Below are 18,788 nucleotides of genomic sequence, written 5' to 3'. Positions count from 1 at the left end.
CACCGTGACCGTGAGACATGCGGGGAAAGGTCAACAGCTATTTGGGAGTTTGCCACTGGGTCCCTCTTTTCTTAAAGATTTATTTATTCTCATTGACAAGACATAGTTACATAGAAAGAAGGAGAGAGAGAAAAAGATCTTCATCCACTGGTTCACTCTCCCAAGTGGCTGTAATGGCTAGAGTGAGCCAATCTGAAACCAGGAGCCAGGAGCTTCTTCTGAGTCTCCCATACAGGTGCAGGGTCCCGTGGCTTTGGGCCATCCTCTGCTGCTTTCCCAGGTCATAAGCAGGGAGCTGGATGGGAAGCAGAGCGGCCAGTACTTGAACTGACACCTTACAGGATACTGGCACCACAAGCACAGGCTCAATCCGCTGTATCACCAGGTTGGCTCCTCCCATTGGGTTCTTTTGCCCACACTTCTCAATGGGCAGGACCAGGATGATTGTTGAGGCTCTCTCTCCCACGCCCACCTCCACTTCCCCGACACACCCCTGTCCCTCCACCATCTTCCTGGGGAGAAGCTGCCTTTGGCAGTGGGGGGCCCCTTCTGACTTTCTTGCCTGCCTACAGGAGGTATAGGGACCAGATAAGCACTCCCCTTAATCCTCCCCCCCCCCCACTCCCTAACAGGTACCACTTTACACCGGAAGCACGGGGAACCTGCAGGGGCTGCGGCAGCTCAGGCCTGACTGTCAGCCTCCTCCATTCTCAGAGCTTCCTGGACTTTGTCATGCACCTCAGGCACCTGTGAAGCAGGATGGGGTTATGGGAGAGTGAACTGGCACAGACCACAGACAGGGCAGGCGGGCTGGCGTGTAGCCTGGGGGAGGAGTAGGCAAGGAAGGAAGAGGGTGAGCTGGAGCCCAGAGCCTGGGGCAGGCAGGCCAAGCAGGGTGAGAGGACACAAGGGCCCTGCAGGAATGAGGCTGAGGCATCTGCATCTCACCTCCCAGTAGATCTGATCCTCGTAGCACTGGGAGTCAGAAGGTGCGTCCAGGTAGGGCAGCCTGAGCAGGAATCCTGATGGGGGCAGGGGCTAGGTGAGGCCGAGGCTCTGCCTCCTGTCACCATGGGAGAGGCCCTGGGGCGGAGGTGGGGGGAGGAAGGCAAGTTGGGGGTGGAGCATATGGTCAGCAGGTGCCTGGCTCAGTAAAGTCTAGCTGCACTTGTCATGATGTGCCAGGCCCCGTTAGCAAAGCCCAGCCGCCCTGTGAGCTGAATACCTCCTCATACTTCAGATGCAAGTCAGGCTGTTCAAGTTTGCATCAGCTGGTCACGGACTAAGTCACGATTCTGTCATGAAGCGACCCAGCTCTCCACAGCCTCCCACCCAGGAGGGGCTTGGAGAGTGATTGCTTATTAAGGACTGTGTGTGTGTGTGAAAGTGGGCGAGCAGGGATACTGAGTCAGTTGGCAGGAAGGACTGCCTGGCCCAGGGCTGAGGGCGGTCTGCCCCTGTGGGAGGGAGCCTTTCTTTTTTTGTGTGTGCCCTGGCCTAGCCCGGGTGAGTCAGGCACGCTCCTTCCCTCACTGCTGCTGGGGCTGTCACACAGTTGGCTCAGCGTGTCCTTTCTGGGCCTCAGCCTGATGTTAGACTGCCCTCTAGTGGGCAGAGGGAGCAGCACAGGGGAGTCACACCCAGCTAAGCATCCCCAGAGGGGGTCCCCAGCCTCCCTTGGCACCCACATGATGGAAGTCACCCCTGAGCCCACAGCCCAGTGCATCACCTGGTGCCAAGTGAATTCTTAATACCTATCCAAAGGAATGCATCAACATCAAGGTCAAGGGACCCTGTGGCCTCTCCCCCACAGCACCCCCCACCCCTCCTTCTTCCTCCCTGCCTGGTTCTCCTGCCAGTCGCTCACTCTCCTAGCCAAGGTCACTCACCTACAAGGCCACCACCTGCGGAGGCAAAGGCCAACGTGACAAACAGCCCAAAGAGCTGGTATACGGCCTGAGAGGTGGCACTGCGCTGGCCCTCTGCGATGAGCGGGAACACAGTCTGTAGGCTGCGGGGAGAGGTCATTGTGCAGGGGCTGTGGGAGGGGGGCATGGGGGTGGGGCACAGGGCAGGGCTGACCGCTGCACTGGTACACCAACTGTGGGCACGAAGAGTCAGAAGGGCCTCTAGGGAGCCTGAGGTCCACGTTCAGGCCTGTGCTTAGGCAGACCCACAGCCAGAGTGCCCTCCCTCCCTTCCAGGCCAGCAGGCGCCCTCACACCCCTCAGGATCCGATTTGAAGGTCACTCACGCCTGCCTTTCCTCTCATGTGCAAAAACAGACATCCTAACGGTCACTTGGCTCCACCAACATTTTAGTAATACTAACACTCCTGGATAACCTCCCACTGCCCTTGCCTGAGGGCCGGGAGGGAGTGTCCAAGTTGGGCTTTTTCAATGCCATTTCTTTGGCTCCAGAAGGTGGATGGTTGAAGAGATAGGTGGATTAGTGGGATGGGTGGGTGGGTGGGTGGATGGGTGGGTAGATTGATAGCTGAGTGGATGGAATGGATAGAAGCAGACACAACGTACCATTGGTCCACAGAGGAGAAGAGTGAGGAAAGTCGCGCTGGAAGAGTGACTGAAGTATGCAATGAGGGACACTCACCCATCTCCGTAAGCATCATGGGTGGCCAGTCCAGTCACGAGAGCCCCCAGGAGGGCCCCCAGGACACCTGGCATCCCATGGAGGTTGTGAACACCACATGTGTCTTGGATTTTGAATTTTGATTCAAGGATGGGCTGGAGGATATGATGGCTCATCAGCCTTGGCATTCCCTCTCCCATCACCACCCCTGACCCACAACCCTGGGTGCACGGGACATAGCAGCAAAGGTACTGCACATTCAACCCAGGACCCAAGAAGCAACTCTACCGTGAAGAACTTGTACCCCAGTGTGGAGACAGCCCCAGCCAGGCAACCGGCTGCCAGGGCGCCAAATGGGGTCAGCATCATCTCACTGGCCGTGCCCACCACCACACCCCCTGCCAGCGCTGCATTTTGGACATGGACCTGTGGGAGCAGAAAAGAGCAAGACACAGGAAGCATTTCCAGATGCTCAGCCCCCAGAGGGGCTTCTGGAAGTCCCCCGCCACCTAACCGACAACCTGGTCTTTTTAGGTCATCTCCCACCCCGCTGGCCCCACCCCATCCCTGCCAGGGCAGAGCCCCCTTTGCCTTCTATGTCCTTCTGGCCTTGGAGACTCTCCCATGTGGGGTGTCAGAGTTCCCTGTCCCCCCAGACCCTCTTTCCTCTCCCCCGACCCCATACCATGTCCAACCGCCCATCCTCCTCAACCAGGGCTGACAAGGCAAAGGTGCTGAGGGTGCTGGCGGTCAGTGAGTAGTATGTGTTGAGGGCTGTCCGGGGCTGCCCAGCCCCCCTCGATGTGAGTGCTGAGTTGAAGCTGGGCCAGAATATCCACAGGAACATGGTCCCTAAGAGGTGGGCCAGGCAGGTGGGGGGTGAGAGAATCAATGGCTCCCATGTAAGGTATGACATGTGACACAGCAGGCAAGCCACCTGCTCTCAGCAGCCTCAGCTTTCCCCCTCCACAAAGTAGGACTGACACCTCTAAAAGGAAGACCAAACAAGGCAATGCCCGGTCCAGTGCTTAGCAAGTACTAAGCACTCAACAGACGGCAGGCATTGAAGGGTCCCAACATGAAAGAAAACCACCGTGTTGAATTTTTTGTGTTAGAAAAGGAAAAAAAAAAAAAAAACAACAACAACAACAACAACAAAAAAACAGGCAGAGGGGGTTTTACTGTCCTAGGTCCTCAACAGGAAAACCTCTTTACAAGCTGAACTGCCTCTAGCCAGGGTATACCCTGCCATGTTCAGCCAGGGCCTCTGCTTGGGGTGCCCTGGACCGACCTTGTCTGCATGCCTGGCAGCCAGAATGTGGGACTGGAGAAGGAGAAAGCTGGAGGCCCTACAGGGTCCACGAGGTGGAGGCTCAGGGACTGAGGTGTCCAGAGGTTTGTGTGTGTCTTCTCCCTGCTGCCCTGCCATCTTGAGTAAAACCCACACTCCCAAAAGCACCTTCTAGGGCCCAGGAACCCGCATTCCTAAAGAATGGGAGCTTGGGAGGCAGAGGCTCCACGAAAAGGTACATCTCTAGGAATGCCTGGGGACCTCAGAGCAGCCCAGAGTTTTAAGTCACTCCACAGCAGTGGCTCAGTGAGTAAAGCCACCGCCTGCAGTGTCGCCATTCTCATATGTAACCCGGTTCAAATCCTGGCTGTTTCACTTGCCACCCAGCTCCCTGCTTACGGCTGAGAAAGCAGTAGAGGACGGCTTGAGTCACTGGAACCCTGCCTCCACGTGGGAGACCCAGAGGCAACTCCTGCCTTCTGGTTTTAATCTGGCCAAGCCCTGACCATTGTGGTCATTTGAAGAAAGACCAGCAAGTGAAAGGTCTCTCTCTCTTTCTCTCTCAAATTCTGTCTTCCAAATAAATAAATAATTTTAATGATCTATTTATTTTTATATTGGAAAGGCAGACCTTTACATAGAAGGAAAGACAAAAAGAAAATTCTTTATCAACTAGTTCACTTCCCAAGTGGCTGCAAAGGCCAGAACTGAGCCAATCCAAAGCCAGGAGCTTCTTCTGGGTCTCCCATGTGCGTGGGTGTAGGGTCCCAAGGCTTTGGGCCATTTTCCACTGCTTTCCCAGGCCACAAGCAGGGAGCTGGAAGGGAAGTGGAGCAGTCAGGACACAAACTGGTGCTCAATGAGATCCTGGCACTTGCAAAGTGAGGATTTAGCAATTGAGCCATCACAATAGGTCCTAAATAAAAATAAATATTTTTCTTTATCTTTTTTCTTTCTTTCTTTCTCTTTTTTTAAAATGTAGCTTCTCTCCTTATCATAGGGACAGGAGCTGTGATCCCTATTGCATATCTTCTGTGAGCAAATATCACTGATTGAGCCCAGTGTGGTAGCCTAATGACTAAAGCTCTATCCTTGCATGCATCGGGATCCCATATGAATGCCATTTCATATCCCAGCGGCTCCACTTCCTTTCCAGCTCCCTACTTGTGGCCTGGGAAAGCTGTTGAGGACTGCCCAACGCCTTGGCACTCTGTACCCACGTGGGAGACCCAGAGGAAGCTCCTGGCTTCAGATCGAAGCTCAGCTCTGGCCGTTGGCCACTTGGGGAGTAAACAAGCAAATGGAAGATCTTTCTTTCTGTCTCTCCTTTATCTGTAAGTCTGCTCTTTTTCTTTCTTTCTTTCTTTCTTTCTTTCTTTCTTTCTTTCTTTCTTTCTTTCTTTCTTTCTTTTTTCCTTCCTTCCTTCCTTCCTTCCTTCCTTCCTTCCTTCCTTCCTTCCTTCTGGATTTATTTTATTTTTACTGGAAAGTCATATATACAGAGAGGAGCAGAGACAAAGAGGAAGAGCTTCCATCTGATGATTCACTCTCCAAATGGCCACAACAGCCAGAACTGAGCCATTCCAAAGCCAGGATCCAGGAGCCTCTTTCAGATTTCCCACGTGGGTGCAGGGTCCCAAGACTTTGGGCCGTCCTCGACTGCTTTCCCAGGCCACAGGCAGGGAGCTGGATGGGAAGCGGGGCCGCTGGGACACGAACCAGCACCCATGTGGGATTCCAGCGTGTGCAAGGCAAGGACTTTAGCTTCTAGGCTACCATGCCAGGCCCTAAATCTGCCTTTTTTGTTTGTTTTAACATTTTTTTTTGTTTATTTGTAAATTCAACTTAATGCCTTTTCAATAAATAAATCTTAAACAAAAAATACCACGGATTTCCTTTTCCAGCTGTTGTTTAGGAAGACAGACAGGCAAGTAGAGGCCCAGGGGCGCATGCAGAGAAGGACCAGGACATGTTTCTGAGGCTCCTGGGTGGAGACCTCCCCTGTGCCCTGTGGGTGCAAAAGCCCTTGGGTCCTTCAGAGCACCACAGCATCAAGGGTGGATACAGGTTGTCCCCAGGGAACCAGGCATGCCCAGCCCCAGATGGAAGGGCTGTGGGAAGGGCTAGAGTGGGAAGGGTGAGGCTAGGGGAGCGAGAAGGAGAAGGGCAGAAGAGGGCCGACACCTGCAGGGGCTGCTTGCCAGGCTAAGGAGTCTTGTTTCCAGTGGGCACTTTGGAAGGCTACACGTGAGACACAGAGAGCAAGTGCATTCCCATCACTCATTCAGGGCTGCTAGGCCAGGCCAAATTCAGGAACTTATCCCAGGTCTCCCACGTGGGCATCAGGAAGTACCCTCTCTCCATACCGCCCCACCTCCAGCACACCTCACCTATCATGGCAAAGAGATCCGAATGGTAGACAGAGCCCTGGCGGTGCTTGCTCTTTTCCAGATGGGGCTTGTAGAGGACTCGTGAGAGGACCAGCCCGAAGTAGGCCCCGAATGTATGGATGGTCATAGAGCCGCCTGCATCTCTCACCTGGGGGCAGGGTTAGGAGGAAGCTAAGATGAAGGGGCCGCGCCTGCTCAGCCCCGTGGTCCTCCCCTCCCGTGGGAGGACTCTCTCCCAGTATCCTTCACTGCGCCCCGCCACCCCAAGCCCACAGTCCTCATCCCTGCCCGGTTCTCACTTCCAACAGACAGAGGAGCACAAACTCATTGAGGCCGAAGAGCGCCACCTCCAGGAGGGCCATGAGAAGTAGCTGCGCAGGCCCGGTCCTGCCCAAGACCGCGCCCAGCGAGATGAGCAGGGCGCCCGCGCAGAAGTCGGCGTCGATCATGCTGGACGCCAGAGAGAGCAGAGAGAGGGAGGTTTCCTTACTATTGCTGCTGCTGGGCAGCGCCACGTGGGGTTCAGGGCTGCAGCAGAAGCAACCGGGCCCCAGCTTGCGTTGGCCTGACTGTCACCTGGGGTCCCCTCCAACTTTTGTTTTGTTTTTTGTTTGTTGGTTGGTTTTGGCTGACACTGCTTACAGTACGTGGCAGAAGCAGAACTTGTGTCTTGAGTTCTGTTATCCCTCGTACCCTTTTCCATCCAGCCCTCTGTCCTCCCAACAGCTCCTGGGTAGTGGGTGGGGGGACCCCTAGAAAACCAAAGTGGGGCTATGTGCGTGGATGGAGGCTGCTAGAAGAAATGGGGCAGCGAGGGGACGGATGGACAGAGCTAAACACCTGAGCCAGGGAGGCGCCCGTGGGCTTGGGGAGGCACTGCTGCCCACCTCTCCATGCCCACCGGGATGTGGCCATCCCGGTAGGAGCGAAGGAAGCCCTGGACCAGCGTGGCCCACTGTAGGGTGAAGGCGGCCAGGAGGAAGGTGAAACCCAGGCTGCTGTAGCCGTAACGCTGGAGGAAAACCATGAGGAAGCCGAAACCCACGAAGACCATGGCGTGCACGTCCTGGAAGCCTGCGGGGGACAGGGGGCCCCGGGAGGTATTTAGGAGCTGCTGGGCTGGGACCCATCAACCACCCTGCCACCTCCAGCCCTCCCCAGCCGGGGCTGCTTCGGGGTGTGGGTGTCACTGAGCCTGTAAGACCCCCAGGCATGGTGGAGCTTTGCAACCCTGAGCCACCTGCGCAGAGTCAGCAGGCTTGGGGCAGCAGGACCCGGAACAGGGCTACTGCCCCGTGTCAGAGCAAGGGAACAGGGCCCTTTGCCCTGTTCATTTGCTCATTCCTGGCCCTACTCCTTCCTCCCCCACTGCCATCCACCCAGCTCTCCAGCCTGGCTGCTGGAAGGTGTAACTTGTGTTCAAAATTCCCTTTCGGGTTTTATTTATTTATTTTTTCCTTCCAACCCTTTCTTCATGCTAGAAAGTCATTTTTGCTATCTAACCACCACCCATCCTGCTCCAAAGTCTCCACCTCATTTTTGTGTTTTGTGTCATTTTTAAAGGCAGATCAGATTTACAGAAAAGTAGACACAGAAAGATCTTCCATCTGCTGGCTCACTCCCCAAACGGCCACAACAGCCAGAGCTAAGCTGATCCAAAGCCAGGAGCCAGGAGCTTCTTCTGGATCTCCCATGTGGGTGCAGGATTCCAAGGCTTTGGGCCATCCTCCAGTGCTTTCTCAGGTCACAGGCAGAGAGTTGGATGGGAAGTGGAACAGCCAGGACATGAATCAGCACCCATATGGGACCTCAGCAGCACTTACAAGGTGAGGATTTTGCCAGTGAGCCATTGCATGAGGTCCCACCTCTTAACTTTTTATTTTTTATTTTTAAAAAATTTTTAAAGATTTATTTATTTTTATTACAAAGTCAGATATATATAGAGAAGGAGAGATAGAGAGGAAGATCTTCCGTCTGATGATTCACTCCCCAAGTGAGCACAACAGCTGGTGCTGTGCCAATCCGGAGCCAGGAGCCAGGAACCTCCTCTAGGTCTCCCACGCAGGTGCAGGGTCCCAAGGCTTTGGGTCGTCCTCAACTGCTTTCCCAGGCCACAAGCAGGGAGCTGGATGGGAAGTGGAGCTGCCGGGATTAGAACCGGCGCCCATATGGGATCCTGGTGTGTTCAAGGCGAGGACTTTAGCCGCTAGACCACGCCACTGGGTCCTTAATTTTTTAAAATTAGAGTTATCTTATATATATATTTTAAAGTTCTACTTTCTGTGAGACGTAATTTTTTAAATTTTCTTTTCAAATGTATTTGACAGAGAGACAGAACGTGCCTATCTATTGGATGTGGCTCCCAAATGCCCACAATGTCTAGGCCTGGGCTAGGCCAACACCAGGAGTCCAGAGCGCAATCCAGGTCTGCCATGTGGGTGACAGGCCCCACGTGAGTCATCCCCTGGGTGCACATTAGCAGGCAGCCGGATTCAGGAACTGAGCCAAAACTTGTAGCCAGGCACCGTGCAATGGGATGCAGCCCTTCGCTGCCACACCTAACACCTGCCCCAGACACACGGTTTTGCTCTAAATGACCTCATGTCTCTTGCAGGAAGAGGTAGACCCTACAGGAAAAACAAACCATGGTGCTCTTTTTATTTTTTAAATTTAGTCTGAAGAAATACCAAGCCAGAAAATTAGTTTTGAAGTTTAGATACAATTGGTAACTTTGAGAGAAACTAACCTGTGGGCTTTGAATGTGTATGTGTGTGTATGTGTCTGTGTGTGTATCAAGGGGAGGACAGGAAATGAGTTTGCAAGCAGGGGGTTGGACATGCCCCAGTTTGAGAGTCGGCTGTCTTCCCCATGTGTCCCCAACACTGACTGTTTCTCTAAAACTGTCTGCTCTCCCAAACCACCCAGATCATATAGCCCAGCAGGGCCCGGCGTGATGGCTCAGATGGCTGATCCTCCCCTTGCAAGCACTGGTTCTAATCCCGGCTGTTCTACTTCCCATCCAGCTCCCTGCCTGTGGCCTGAGAAAGCACTAGAGGATGGCCCAAAGCCTTGGAATCCTGCACCCACATGGGAGATCCAGAAGAAGCTCCTGGCTTCTGGCTTTGGATCAGCTTAGCTCTGGCTGTTGTGGCCATTTGGGGAGTGAACCAGCAGATGGAAGATTTTTCCATTTCTCCTTCTCTCTATAAATCTGCCTTTCCAATAAAAATACCTCTTTTTTTAAAAAAAAATCAGAGGCTTTCAGTGCAGGGGGAAGGCTGTCCATAGGGAATCATGATCCCTGCTTCTCGGCTGGCTGTATTAGTAGCTAGCTGTGTGACGGTGGGCAGGGACGTGACCTCTCTGGCTCTCTCTCCATCTCTGAGAGGCACGGACCAGGCAGACTCAGAGGGCCATTCCTGGCCCCTTGGCCTTGGCCAGTACCAGGGCTCTGCCACAGCTGCAGCACTCGCTTTCATCTCCCGAGTCCAAGGCCAGTGAGCACACCTCGCTCTGGCCCTGACCCCTTTCCCTGGCATGGGGACAGGGGAGGACCCGGCTCATCAAAGCTCCAGGACCTGGGACCTCTCACTGCCTCTTCTCCAGCCTTCTCCCACAGGCAAGTTTGAAGTCCACAAGAATGCAAATGGGGGAAAAAAAAAAAGACTGCAGGAACCCACAGCCCACAGCTGGCTGTCTTGGCAACCTCATGGCACAGGAAAGCCTGCCCAGCATGGCGGTCACAGGGTGGGGTCCGAGCTCTCACATTATGGTTTTGAGGCCCCAGGAGGGGACCAAGGAGGCAGGTCAGAGCTTCGGACCACAGCTCACTTCTGCCTGCCCCCACTGACCGGATCTTCTCCTCCTCCCCGACCAACTCCCTGTGTTTCCAGGTGGCCCGAGCATCTGCCCTTTTGCTTCTGCGCTCTGATTCTTAACATTTTTTTATTCACTTCTTTTATGTATCTAAAATGCAGAGAGAGAGACACATCCATTGGTTCATTGCCCCCCTACAGGCCCGCAAATAGCTGGCAGTGGACTGCGCCAAACCCGGGACTTAGCCTGAAACCCAAGCCAAGACTTGCTTATGGATGGCAGGGACCCAGCCAATCAGCTTATCACTCGCTGCCCATCTCAAGGTGTGCCTCAGCCAGAAGCTGGTACCAGGGGTGGAGCTGAGATGGGACCCAGCCCTTTCCAGTGCTGGATGCAGAAGCAACAAGCATATTCCTTTAAAAAAATTTTTTTTTCATTTATTATTTTTTAAAGATTTATTTATTTTTATTGGAAAGGCAGATCTACAGAGAGGAGCAGAGACAAAGAGGAAGAGCTTCCATCCCAATGGTTTACTCCCCAAGCAGCCGCAACGGCTGGAGCCACGCCAATCTGAAGCCAGGTGCCAGGAACTTCTTCCGGGTCTCCCACACAGGCGCAGGGTCCCAAGGCTTTGGGCTGTCCTCGATTGCTTTCCCAGGCCACAGGCAGGGAGCTGGATGGGAAGTGGAACTGCCGGGATTAGAACCAGTGCCCATATGGGATCCCGGTGCGTTCAAGGCGAGGACTTCAACCACTACCTTATTGCACTGGACCCAACATTCTTAGTGGCTGGGCTAGATGCCTGTCTCTGTGGTTCTCATGCTGAATCCAGCTGCCGTGGGATTGACACAGAGAGGGAGAGACTCTGGCTCCTTCAGTCCTGAATGCTGGGGACCTTGTGGCTTCATGTCCTGATGTCTACCTCACCCTCTGCCTCAGCCTCACCAGCTTCGTTTTGCTGGGGCTCAGGCCCAGAGTGAGGTGGGGCCAGTCAGCCTCCAGCTTTGCCTCCTGGAAGGAGATGAAGAACAGCCTGCAGGCTTTCATAGGAGGTGCTGGTTTGGATTAATATCCTGCAGACCAAAGCATCTTTTGCCTCCTGGCTCAGATGGGGAGGGGACAACTGATTTAGAAAATGACTTCCTGGGCCCAGCACAGTAGCCTAGTGGCTAAAGTCCTTGCCATGCACACGCCGGAATCCCATATGGGCACTGGTTCGTGTCCTGGCCATCCTGCTTCCCATCCAGCTCCCTGCTTGTAGCCTGGGAAATCAGTCAAGGATGGCCCAAGGAGTGCAGGATGGGACCCTGCACTCGTATGGGAGACCCAGAAGAGGCTCCAGGCTCCTGGTTTCGAATTGGTTCAGCTCTGGCCATCGTGACTGCTAGGGGAGTGAATCATTGGACATAAGATCTTGCCCTCTGTCTCTTCTCCTCTGTATATCTCACTTTCCAATAAACATAAGAAATAAATCTGGAAGGAAGGAAGGAAGGAAGGAAGGAAGGAAGGAAGGAAGGAAGGAAGGAAGGAAGGAAGGAAGGAAAAAAAGAAAGAAAAAAGAAAGAAATGCCTTCCTGTGTGCCTAGCTCAATGACTTGATGGCTAAATCCACACCTTGCAAGTGCTGGGATCCCACATGGGTGCTGATCTGTATCCCTGCTGCTCCACTTCCCATCCAGCTCCTGCTTGTGGCCTCGGAATGCATTCGAGGAGGGCCCAAAGCAGTCTGGAGACCCAGAAGAAGCTCCTGGCTCCTGGCTTAATGGATCAGCTCAGCTCCAACTATTGTGGCCATTTGAGGAGTGAACCAATGGATGGAAGATCTTCTGTCTGTAATTCTGCCTTCTCAGTAAAAATAAATTAATCTTAAAAGAAATTCCCAGCTCCTCCACTTCTCACTGCCTGATGCAGAGCCACCCACTGGTCTCCCTCTGCCTCAGTTTCCCCACCTTTTTTCTGCTTCATTAGGCTACATGAGGTCATGCATATGCCACCTTCACTTTAGCACAGTACCTGGGCCATGGGCGACCCTGGTGAGAGGGCATCTAGAATGGGATCCCCTTCCCCTTCATCTCACAGCGGCTGCTGGATTACCCCTCACCCCGACCCTACAGAGCTCCCCGGTACACCCTCACCCGCACTCACTTGGGTAGCGAAAGTAAAATTCATTGTCCGTGTTACTGTGGTTGCCCCAGTGCCACCTGGCAGCGTCGGTTTCCTGGTCGTAACGGACGAAGATGGCAAAGAGGATGGCGGTAGCGCCCTGCAAGAGCAGGCACAGCAAGGGCAGCTGCAGTCGCCGGCCCGCCATGGGACAGGGACCATGAAACCACTACGGCTGCGTGGGCGAGGACGCGCCGCGGGGACTGACACTCCCGGGGCAGGCTCGGCAGGTTTAGCCCGAGAGAGGCCCTGCCCAGGGGGTCACGCCCACGGGAGACACGCCCACAAGAGGGCCAGCCCATGGCAAGGGGAGGTCCTGCCCACGGAGGGACGCGTCCACGGGAGGTCCATTCCCGGGCCCCTTTAAGTGAGGAAGAACAGCGTGAGCAGCAGGGGTTAGACCCGGGCTTACAACTTGGCGCGGGACAAGGACTGGAAGCCTCAGCCCAGCACTTCTGGGGGCGCCTCTGTGGGCACCTCTGTGGGCACACACTCCTCCAACTCGGTGCTTATTTGCCAAGCATCTCCCAACTCGCCTTGGCCCCTGCAGGGTTAACGCAGGGGGCGGGGGTGGGGGGGTTGCTCAATCTTTCTTCTCCTGAGAACTGGCAGAGATGGAGCGGAAGGATAAAAGCCTTGTCAGGCTTGATGATTAACCCAGCGGGAAAGTCTGAGCCCCATCTGCACCCCTCTTCACTGCAGCAGGCTGCACCTGAGCTGGCACCTGGCCTCCCCACTCTACCTTAGGGGAGAGGCCAGGCTACCTCTGCACCTGCAGAGAAGGGAAGGGTGGCTGCAGGGTCTTCTGGCTTTGGAGTCCTCCATGTCAGCAGCAGGATGTGCACATCCACCTGACCCTGGGAGTGAGGCACTGTCTGAGTCGGAGATGGACCCCTGCAAGGGACTCTGTTACCTTGGGGGTAAGTATGAGACCTCAAGGAACATGGAGGTGGGGGAGCGGGAGGCACTCTGGCAGAAGGGTCTGTGCATCCCCTAAGGAGGTAGGGATGGGAGGAGGCAGAGATAGAGAGCTTTGTGCCCTACGGGGTCATGTGTAAAGGCCACCTGGAAGGACTAAAGGGAAGGCCCTGCTGTGCCCAGTGGCAGCAGAGCCTCCGCAGAGCCCTGAAGGGTGGGGATGGGGGACCCAGCACTGTGGCTCTGACACCTGTAGTCCCCAACAGGTTCCAGAGACTAGTGAAGCTCGTCTGAGCAGGGTTGGTGGCAGGGCAGGCCCTCTGTTTTGGGGAGGGGCCTGATGGTGTTTGTCCGCAAGGATGTCACAGACCCAGGCCAGAAGGAAGAGCTGCCACCTCCCAGAGGATGTGGCCCCAGGTCCCAGCTACAGCCCAGGCGGGCTGGGGCTACTCCTAGGAACCCAGCTGTCCCTTCTCAAGAATGGGCATCCTTTTCATCCATTTTCGTCCCTTCCCCAACATCAACTTCACCGCACCCCTGCCCATGTTTCACAGGCTTGAGCCTCTAGCGTAGTGTGGATTCCAGGCCTCGGGTCTCTCAGATGCCCAGCTAGGACACATTAGGGTGTTATGGCTGAGCAGGCTCTTGGGTGGGGGGTCCTCAGTGGCTCCAGTCCCAGGGACTGTTGCTACTGGTCAGCTCCACGGGAATTGTCCTGCCAGCAGCCTCTGAATTGCGTTTTCACATCTGGGAAGGCTCCTCCTAGACCCAGCCCTGAGCACTGGGTGGGAGTGGGGGTGGTTCTGAGCTGCCTAAGAGGGGGAGTAAACAGGTGCTGGGAGACAATTTTTACGAGCTGCAGAACCCATGAAAACAGGAAAAATGGGCTGGCGCTTCCCGGCCCCTCCTGGGAACCACCTGCCTGACCTGAGCCTCCTCCATCACTCTCTCACCTGGCATTCCCCTGGGGTCTCTTTCGCTTCCTCCAGGGTCTGATTTTCCCTCTTCCCTGGTGCTCATTCCTTCATTCCCTCACTCAATAGATATTCGTTTAGTGTCTAGTCTGATACAGGTCCTGGGGCTGTTTGGTGGGGCTGGGGAGCCCCTAGCCCATGTAGGTGTCAGCCCTTGAATTGTTGGATTGCCAACAGATTCCAAGGGAGCCCCTTAGAAGGGCCAGAAGAGCTCAGCCACCCTCTGGAGGGCACACTTGGAGACCTTTGGGCAGCAGCTGTTTACCCACCTGTTCATATTGACCCTGATGTTTGGTCCAGCAGAGAGCAAGGACTCCCATTCAGAGGGACCCCTGCTCTGGCCACACTCTCAAGGCTCCCCACCAAGGCCACCACCTGGGAGGGCTCTCCTAGCCCGCTACCCTCCAAGCACTACAGAAAGATTCAGTCCATGGTGTGCTTTAGGAGTGCCAAGTGACACCAGGCTCCCTGGCTCGGGCACCTCTGACACCTCGCTCCTCCCTCCAGTCCAAGCTTCCCGGAAGGGTCCCTTACTCCATCCCCAGCTCCTGTCCTGCGGAGCCTGCCTGAAGTCTGCCCCATCCTTGACCTTCTACTTACAGGTTCCAGCAGTGTCTGCAAGGGTGGCCTGTGGGCTGTCTGCTGCCTGCCCTGGCCACGCCTGGCCTGGGTGTCCCTGAGGACAAAGTACCTGAAGTTACCAAGTGGGTTAGGGTTGCTCAGAACTACTCTGTATCGGGCTCACCTGCTTTCTATGGGATCAGGGGTCCCCAAAGCAACTTGAGATTTTTTTTGATTCCTTCAGTGTGTAGGGAAGGAAAAAGAACAGAGCAGTGCCCCAGGGGCAGCAAGGATGCCTTCATTCATGGCATCTGTGCCACAGGACCTCTAGCAGGCCACTGAACCTTCTTTGAGTTTGTTTTCCTTATCTGTGGGAATTGTAAATTTCCCTTATGGAATTGTTACCAAGATTCCTGAAGATTCCAAAAATCTGCCAGGAGACTGCTGGCATGTTTCTATGCATTTGGGAAATATGGTGATTATTATTGTTCTCATTGGTTGAGCAGAAGGGCAAAATTCTTTGTTTTTTCAGCATGGCTCAGTAGTTTAGTGACTAAAGTCCTTGTCTTGCACACACTGGAATCCCATATGGGCGCCTGTTCATGTCCTGGCTGCACCACTTCCCTAACAGTTCCCTACTTGTGACCTGGGATAGCAGTAGAGGATGGCCCAAAGCCTTGGGACCTTGCACCCACATCAGAGACCTGAAAGAAACTCCTGGTTCTAAGCTTTGGATCAGCTCAGCTCCCGCCATTGAGCCATTTGGGGAGTGAATCAGTGGATGGAAGATTTTTCTCTCAGTCTCTCCTCTCTGTAGATCTGACTTTCTAATAAAAATAAATACATCTTTTTAAAAAATTTTCTTTGTTTTTAAGCTTTATTCTTACTTATCTGAAAGACACTGCTGGGTCCGGCGCGATAGCATAGCGGTTAAAAGTCCTTGTCTTGAACGCACTGGGATCCCCTATGGGCTCCGGTTCTAATCCTGGCGGTCCCACTTCCCACCTAGCTCACTGCTTGTGGCTGGGAAAGCAATTGAGGATGGTCCAAAGCTTTAGGACCCTGCACCATTGTGGTAGAACCAGAAGAAGCTTCTGGCTTCGGATTGGCTCAGCTCCAGCCGTTGCGCTCACTTGGGGAGTGAACCATCAGATGGAAGATCTTCATTGTCTCTCCTCCTCTCTGTATATCTGCCCTTCCAATAATAAGAAATAAAAAAAATATTTTTAAAAAAGACACCGCGATGGGTGCCATCTGCTGGTATTCTCAGGAGGTAGGGGGTGGATGACAGGAGCTCGGCCCCCGCATTCCCACCCTCGGGAAGGAACTTTGGACCAGCAGTTTATGACCTCATGCATTTGTTCACTTTACATGCTCCATTCGCGTTCCTGCTATGTACTGGATGTTGTGGCAAATCCCCAGGATGCCACCATGGAGGAGCTGGCCCACAGCAGCCCTGTTGTAGCGAGATAAAACCTGGTTTTCCTGTGGGGGGTGGGAGGCAATTCCTGACCAGCAAACACTTTGAAAACACAGTGGATGGCAGAAGTTAAATGCATCGGGCCACAGTGTTTCACAGGCTAAACCTCCACCTTTGCACTGACATTCCATATGGGCACCGGTTCAATTTCCAGCTGCTTTGCTTCCAATCCAGCTTCGTGCCCGGTGCAATAGCGTAGTGGTTAAAAGTCCTCATCTTAAATGCACCGGGATCCCATATGGGCGCCGATTCTAACCTTGGCGGCCCCACTTCCCATCCAGCTCTCTGCTTGTGGCCTGGGAAAGCAGGAGAGGACAGCCCAAAGCCTTGGGACCCTGGACCCCTGTGTGGGAGACAAGGAAGAGGCTCCTCCTGGCTTGTAGTTTTAAGTCAGTTTACCTTTGGCCATTGCAGTCATTGGGGAGTGAACCAGCAGATGGAAATTTTCTTTCTGTCTCTCCTTCTCTATCTGTTAACTCTGCCTTTCAAATAAATATGAAAGAAGGAGGAGGAGGAGAAGTTGTTAAATGCAAATTGGGCTAGAAGTCAGAGTCCCAGCCCTGTGTGTAAGAATGTCAGACAAGTGACTAATCATACTCTAATCTTAGATTCCTCATCTGTTATATAGAAACAGTCATACTAGCCTCATAGGGGTCATTGTGGAAGTGTATTTAAAGGAGCATGACATGCAAGAGGTCTTCACTGGTGTAAGATGCAGCTATGATGGGCGCCGGTTCTAATCCCGGCAGCTCCACTTCCCATCCAGCTCCCTGCTTGTGGCCTGGGAAAGCAGTTGAGGACAGCCCAGTGCTTTGGGATCCTGCACCCACGAGGGAGACCTGGAGGAAGTTCCTGGCTCCTGGCTTTGGATTGGCATAGCATCGGCCGTTGCGCTCACTTGGGGAGTGACGGAAGATCATCATCAGACCATCATCAGATGGAAGATCTTCCTCTCTGTTTCTCCTCCTCTCTGTATATCCAACTTTGTAATAAAAAAAATAAATAAATCTTAAAAGAAAAGATGCAGCTAGAGAGCCAACACTGTGCCTAAGCTATAGAGCAGCTGCCTTCAGAGCCAACATACCATATGGGTACCAGTTCAAGTCCTAGCTCCCCCACTTCTGGTCCAGCTCCCTGTCAATGTGCCTGGGGAAAGCATCAGAGGAGAGTCCAAATGCTTGTGTCCCTGCACCCACAGAGGATGAAGCTCCTGACTTTGGACTGGCCCAGCTCCAACTGTTGTGGCCATTTGGGAAGTGAACCAGAAGATCAAAGATCTCTCCCTATCTCTGCTTTTCCTTCTCCCTCTGTAACTCCACCTTTCAAAGAAATAAAATGAATCTTCAGAGAGAGAGATGTGGCTATTTCTGTGGCTAACCAGGAAGCATGTCCATATAGGACATGTCCATTTCTTTCTTTTCCTTCTATTTCTTCTGCTACTGGCCTAAAGAGAATGGTGTTCACTTCCTGACACATGGAAAAGCAGGACTTAATCTTTAGTCGTCTTAGTTTATGCATTTATTTGAAAGGCTAAGCAATGGAGAAACAAGAGAGACAGAGAGAGAGAGACAGAGAGAGCTTTCTTCCATCTGCTGATTCTGTCCTTCACTTCCCAAATGTCTACACCAGCCAGGACTGAGCCAGGCCAAACCCAGGAGTTAAGAACTCTGTGCAAGTCTCCCACATGCTGAGGTAAGAACTCAAGTTCCAGGCCTGTCATAACAGCCTGATGGCTAAAACCTCACTTTGTACCCTCATGGATCCCATATAGGTACCAGTTCGTATCCCAGCAGCTCCACTTCCCATCCAGCTCCTTGCCTGTGGCCTGGGAAAGCAGTCAAGGATGGCCCAAAGCCTTGGGACCCTGCACCCATTTGGGAGACCTGGAGAAGCTCCTGGCTCCTGGCTTTGGATTGGCTCAGCTCCAGCTATTGAATCATCAGACAGAAGATCTTCCTCTCTGTCTCTCCTTCTCTCTGTATATCTGCCTTTCCAATAACATAAATAAATAAATCTTAAAAAAAGAAAAAAGGAATTCAAGTTCCTCAGCAGTCACCTGTGGCTTCCCGTGGTGCTCATCAGCCAGAGGCTGGATGAGAAGCAAAGTAGCTGGGATTCGAAACAAGTGCTCCAATCCGGGATGAAGGTGTCACAAGGGGCAGTTACAGTGCTCATCCTGAGTCCTTCACCTAAGGAAGTGTGTGCAGGTAACTCCCAAGTGGTCCCTGCAGAATAAAAGCATGGGGAGGGCTTGCTTCTGTCAATGTACGTGAATGGGAATGCCAGCAGAGGGGAGGAGGGTGTGGCAGCCACGGCCCCACCACAGGGCCTCTTCTTGGCCTCTCCCAGGACCACCAGCACCACCCCCAAACCAGCCAAAACCACACTGGACAGCAAGGAGCGCTGGCTCTGCCCGCCACTTCCTTCTGCTGTGGGCTGTTGTGTTCATACATCCTGGGCTTCAGCCCAGCTCTCTCTCCAAGGCTAGACTTCCCTCCCTTCCCTGCTTTCCCACAGGACTGCTACTTTCCCTTTCTTCTCTGGAACATTCTTCCCATGTAGACAGAGTCAAGGATGGAGGCCACATCTCTGCACAGGACCTGGGC

General features: G+C 53.6%; 1 protein-coding gene across 3 annotated transcripts; it reads right to left on the bottom strand.

The window, feature by feature from the left end:
* Nucleotides 1-255: 255 nt before the first annotated feature.
* RHBG (Rh family B glycoprotein) lies at nt 256-12,437 on the bottom strand. 3 transcript variants are annotated; one of them, XM_040998370.1, is made up of 11 exons: nt 12,232-12,437; nt 7,158-7,344; nt 6,570-6,720; nt 6,271-6,418; nt 3,275-3,441; nt 2,878-3,015; nt 2,611-2,744; nt 1,890-2,011; nt 949-1,022; nt 663-747; nt 256-295 (listed from the first exon to the last, which is right to left on the bottom strand). In XM_040998370.1, the coding sequence occupies exons 1-10, from the start codon at nt 12,395-12,397 to the stop codon at nt 682-684; spliced, it is 1,353 nt and encodes a 450-aa protein (XP_040854304.1). In that variant the 5' UTR covers nt 12,398-12,437; the 3' UTR covers nt 256-295; nt 663-681. The 3 variants fall into 3 exon arrangements, with proteins under 3 accessions (XP_040854304.1, XP_040854303.1, XP_040854305.1); XM_040998371.1 differs by having other exon boundaries at nt 276-295; nt 637-747; XM_040998369.1 differs by having other exon boundaries at nt 263-747.
* Nucleotides 12,438-18,788: the final 6,351 nt, after the last annotated feature.

Source organism: Ochotona curzoniae, unplaced genomic scaffold, assembly GCF_017591425.1.
Source record: "Ochotona curzoniae isolate NIBS_2020 unplaced genomic scaffold, NIBS_Ocur_1.0 scaffold_1037, whole genome shotgun sequence".
NCBI lineage: Eukaryota > Metazoa > Chordata > Mammalia > Lagomorpha > Ochotonidae > Ochotona > Ochotona curzoniae.
Note: the sequence above shows the minus strand (reverse complement) of the source record. Positions and strands in the feature narration are given on the sequence as shown.

Coding starts and splice junctions, on each gene's coding strand:
- RHBG (XM_040998370.1), bottom strand. CDS start 12,397: ATGGCGGGCCGGCGACTGCAGCTGCCCTTGCTGTGCCTGCTCTTGCAG. Junction 7,345..12,231: donor ATTTTACTTTCGCTACCCAA/GTGAGTGCGGGT, acceptor TGTCCCCCGCAG/GCTTCCAGGACGTGCACGCC. Junction 6,721..7,157: donor ATCCCGGTGGGCATGGAGAG/GTGGGCAGCAGT, acceptor TCTGGCGTCCAG/CATGATCGACGCCGACTTCT.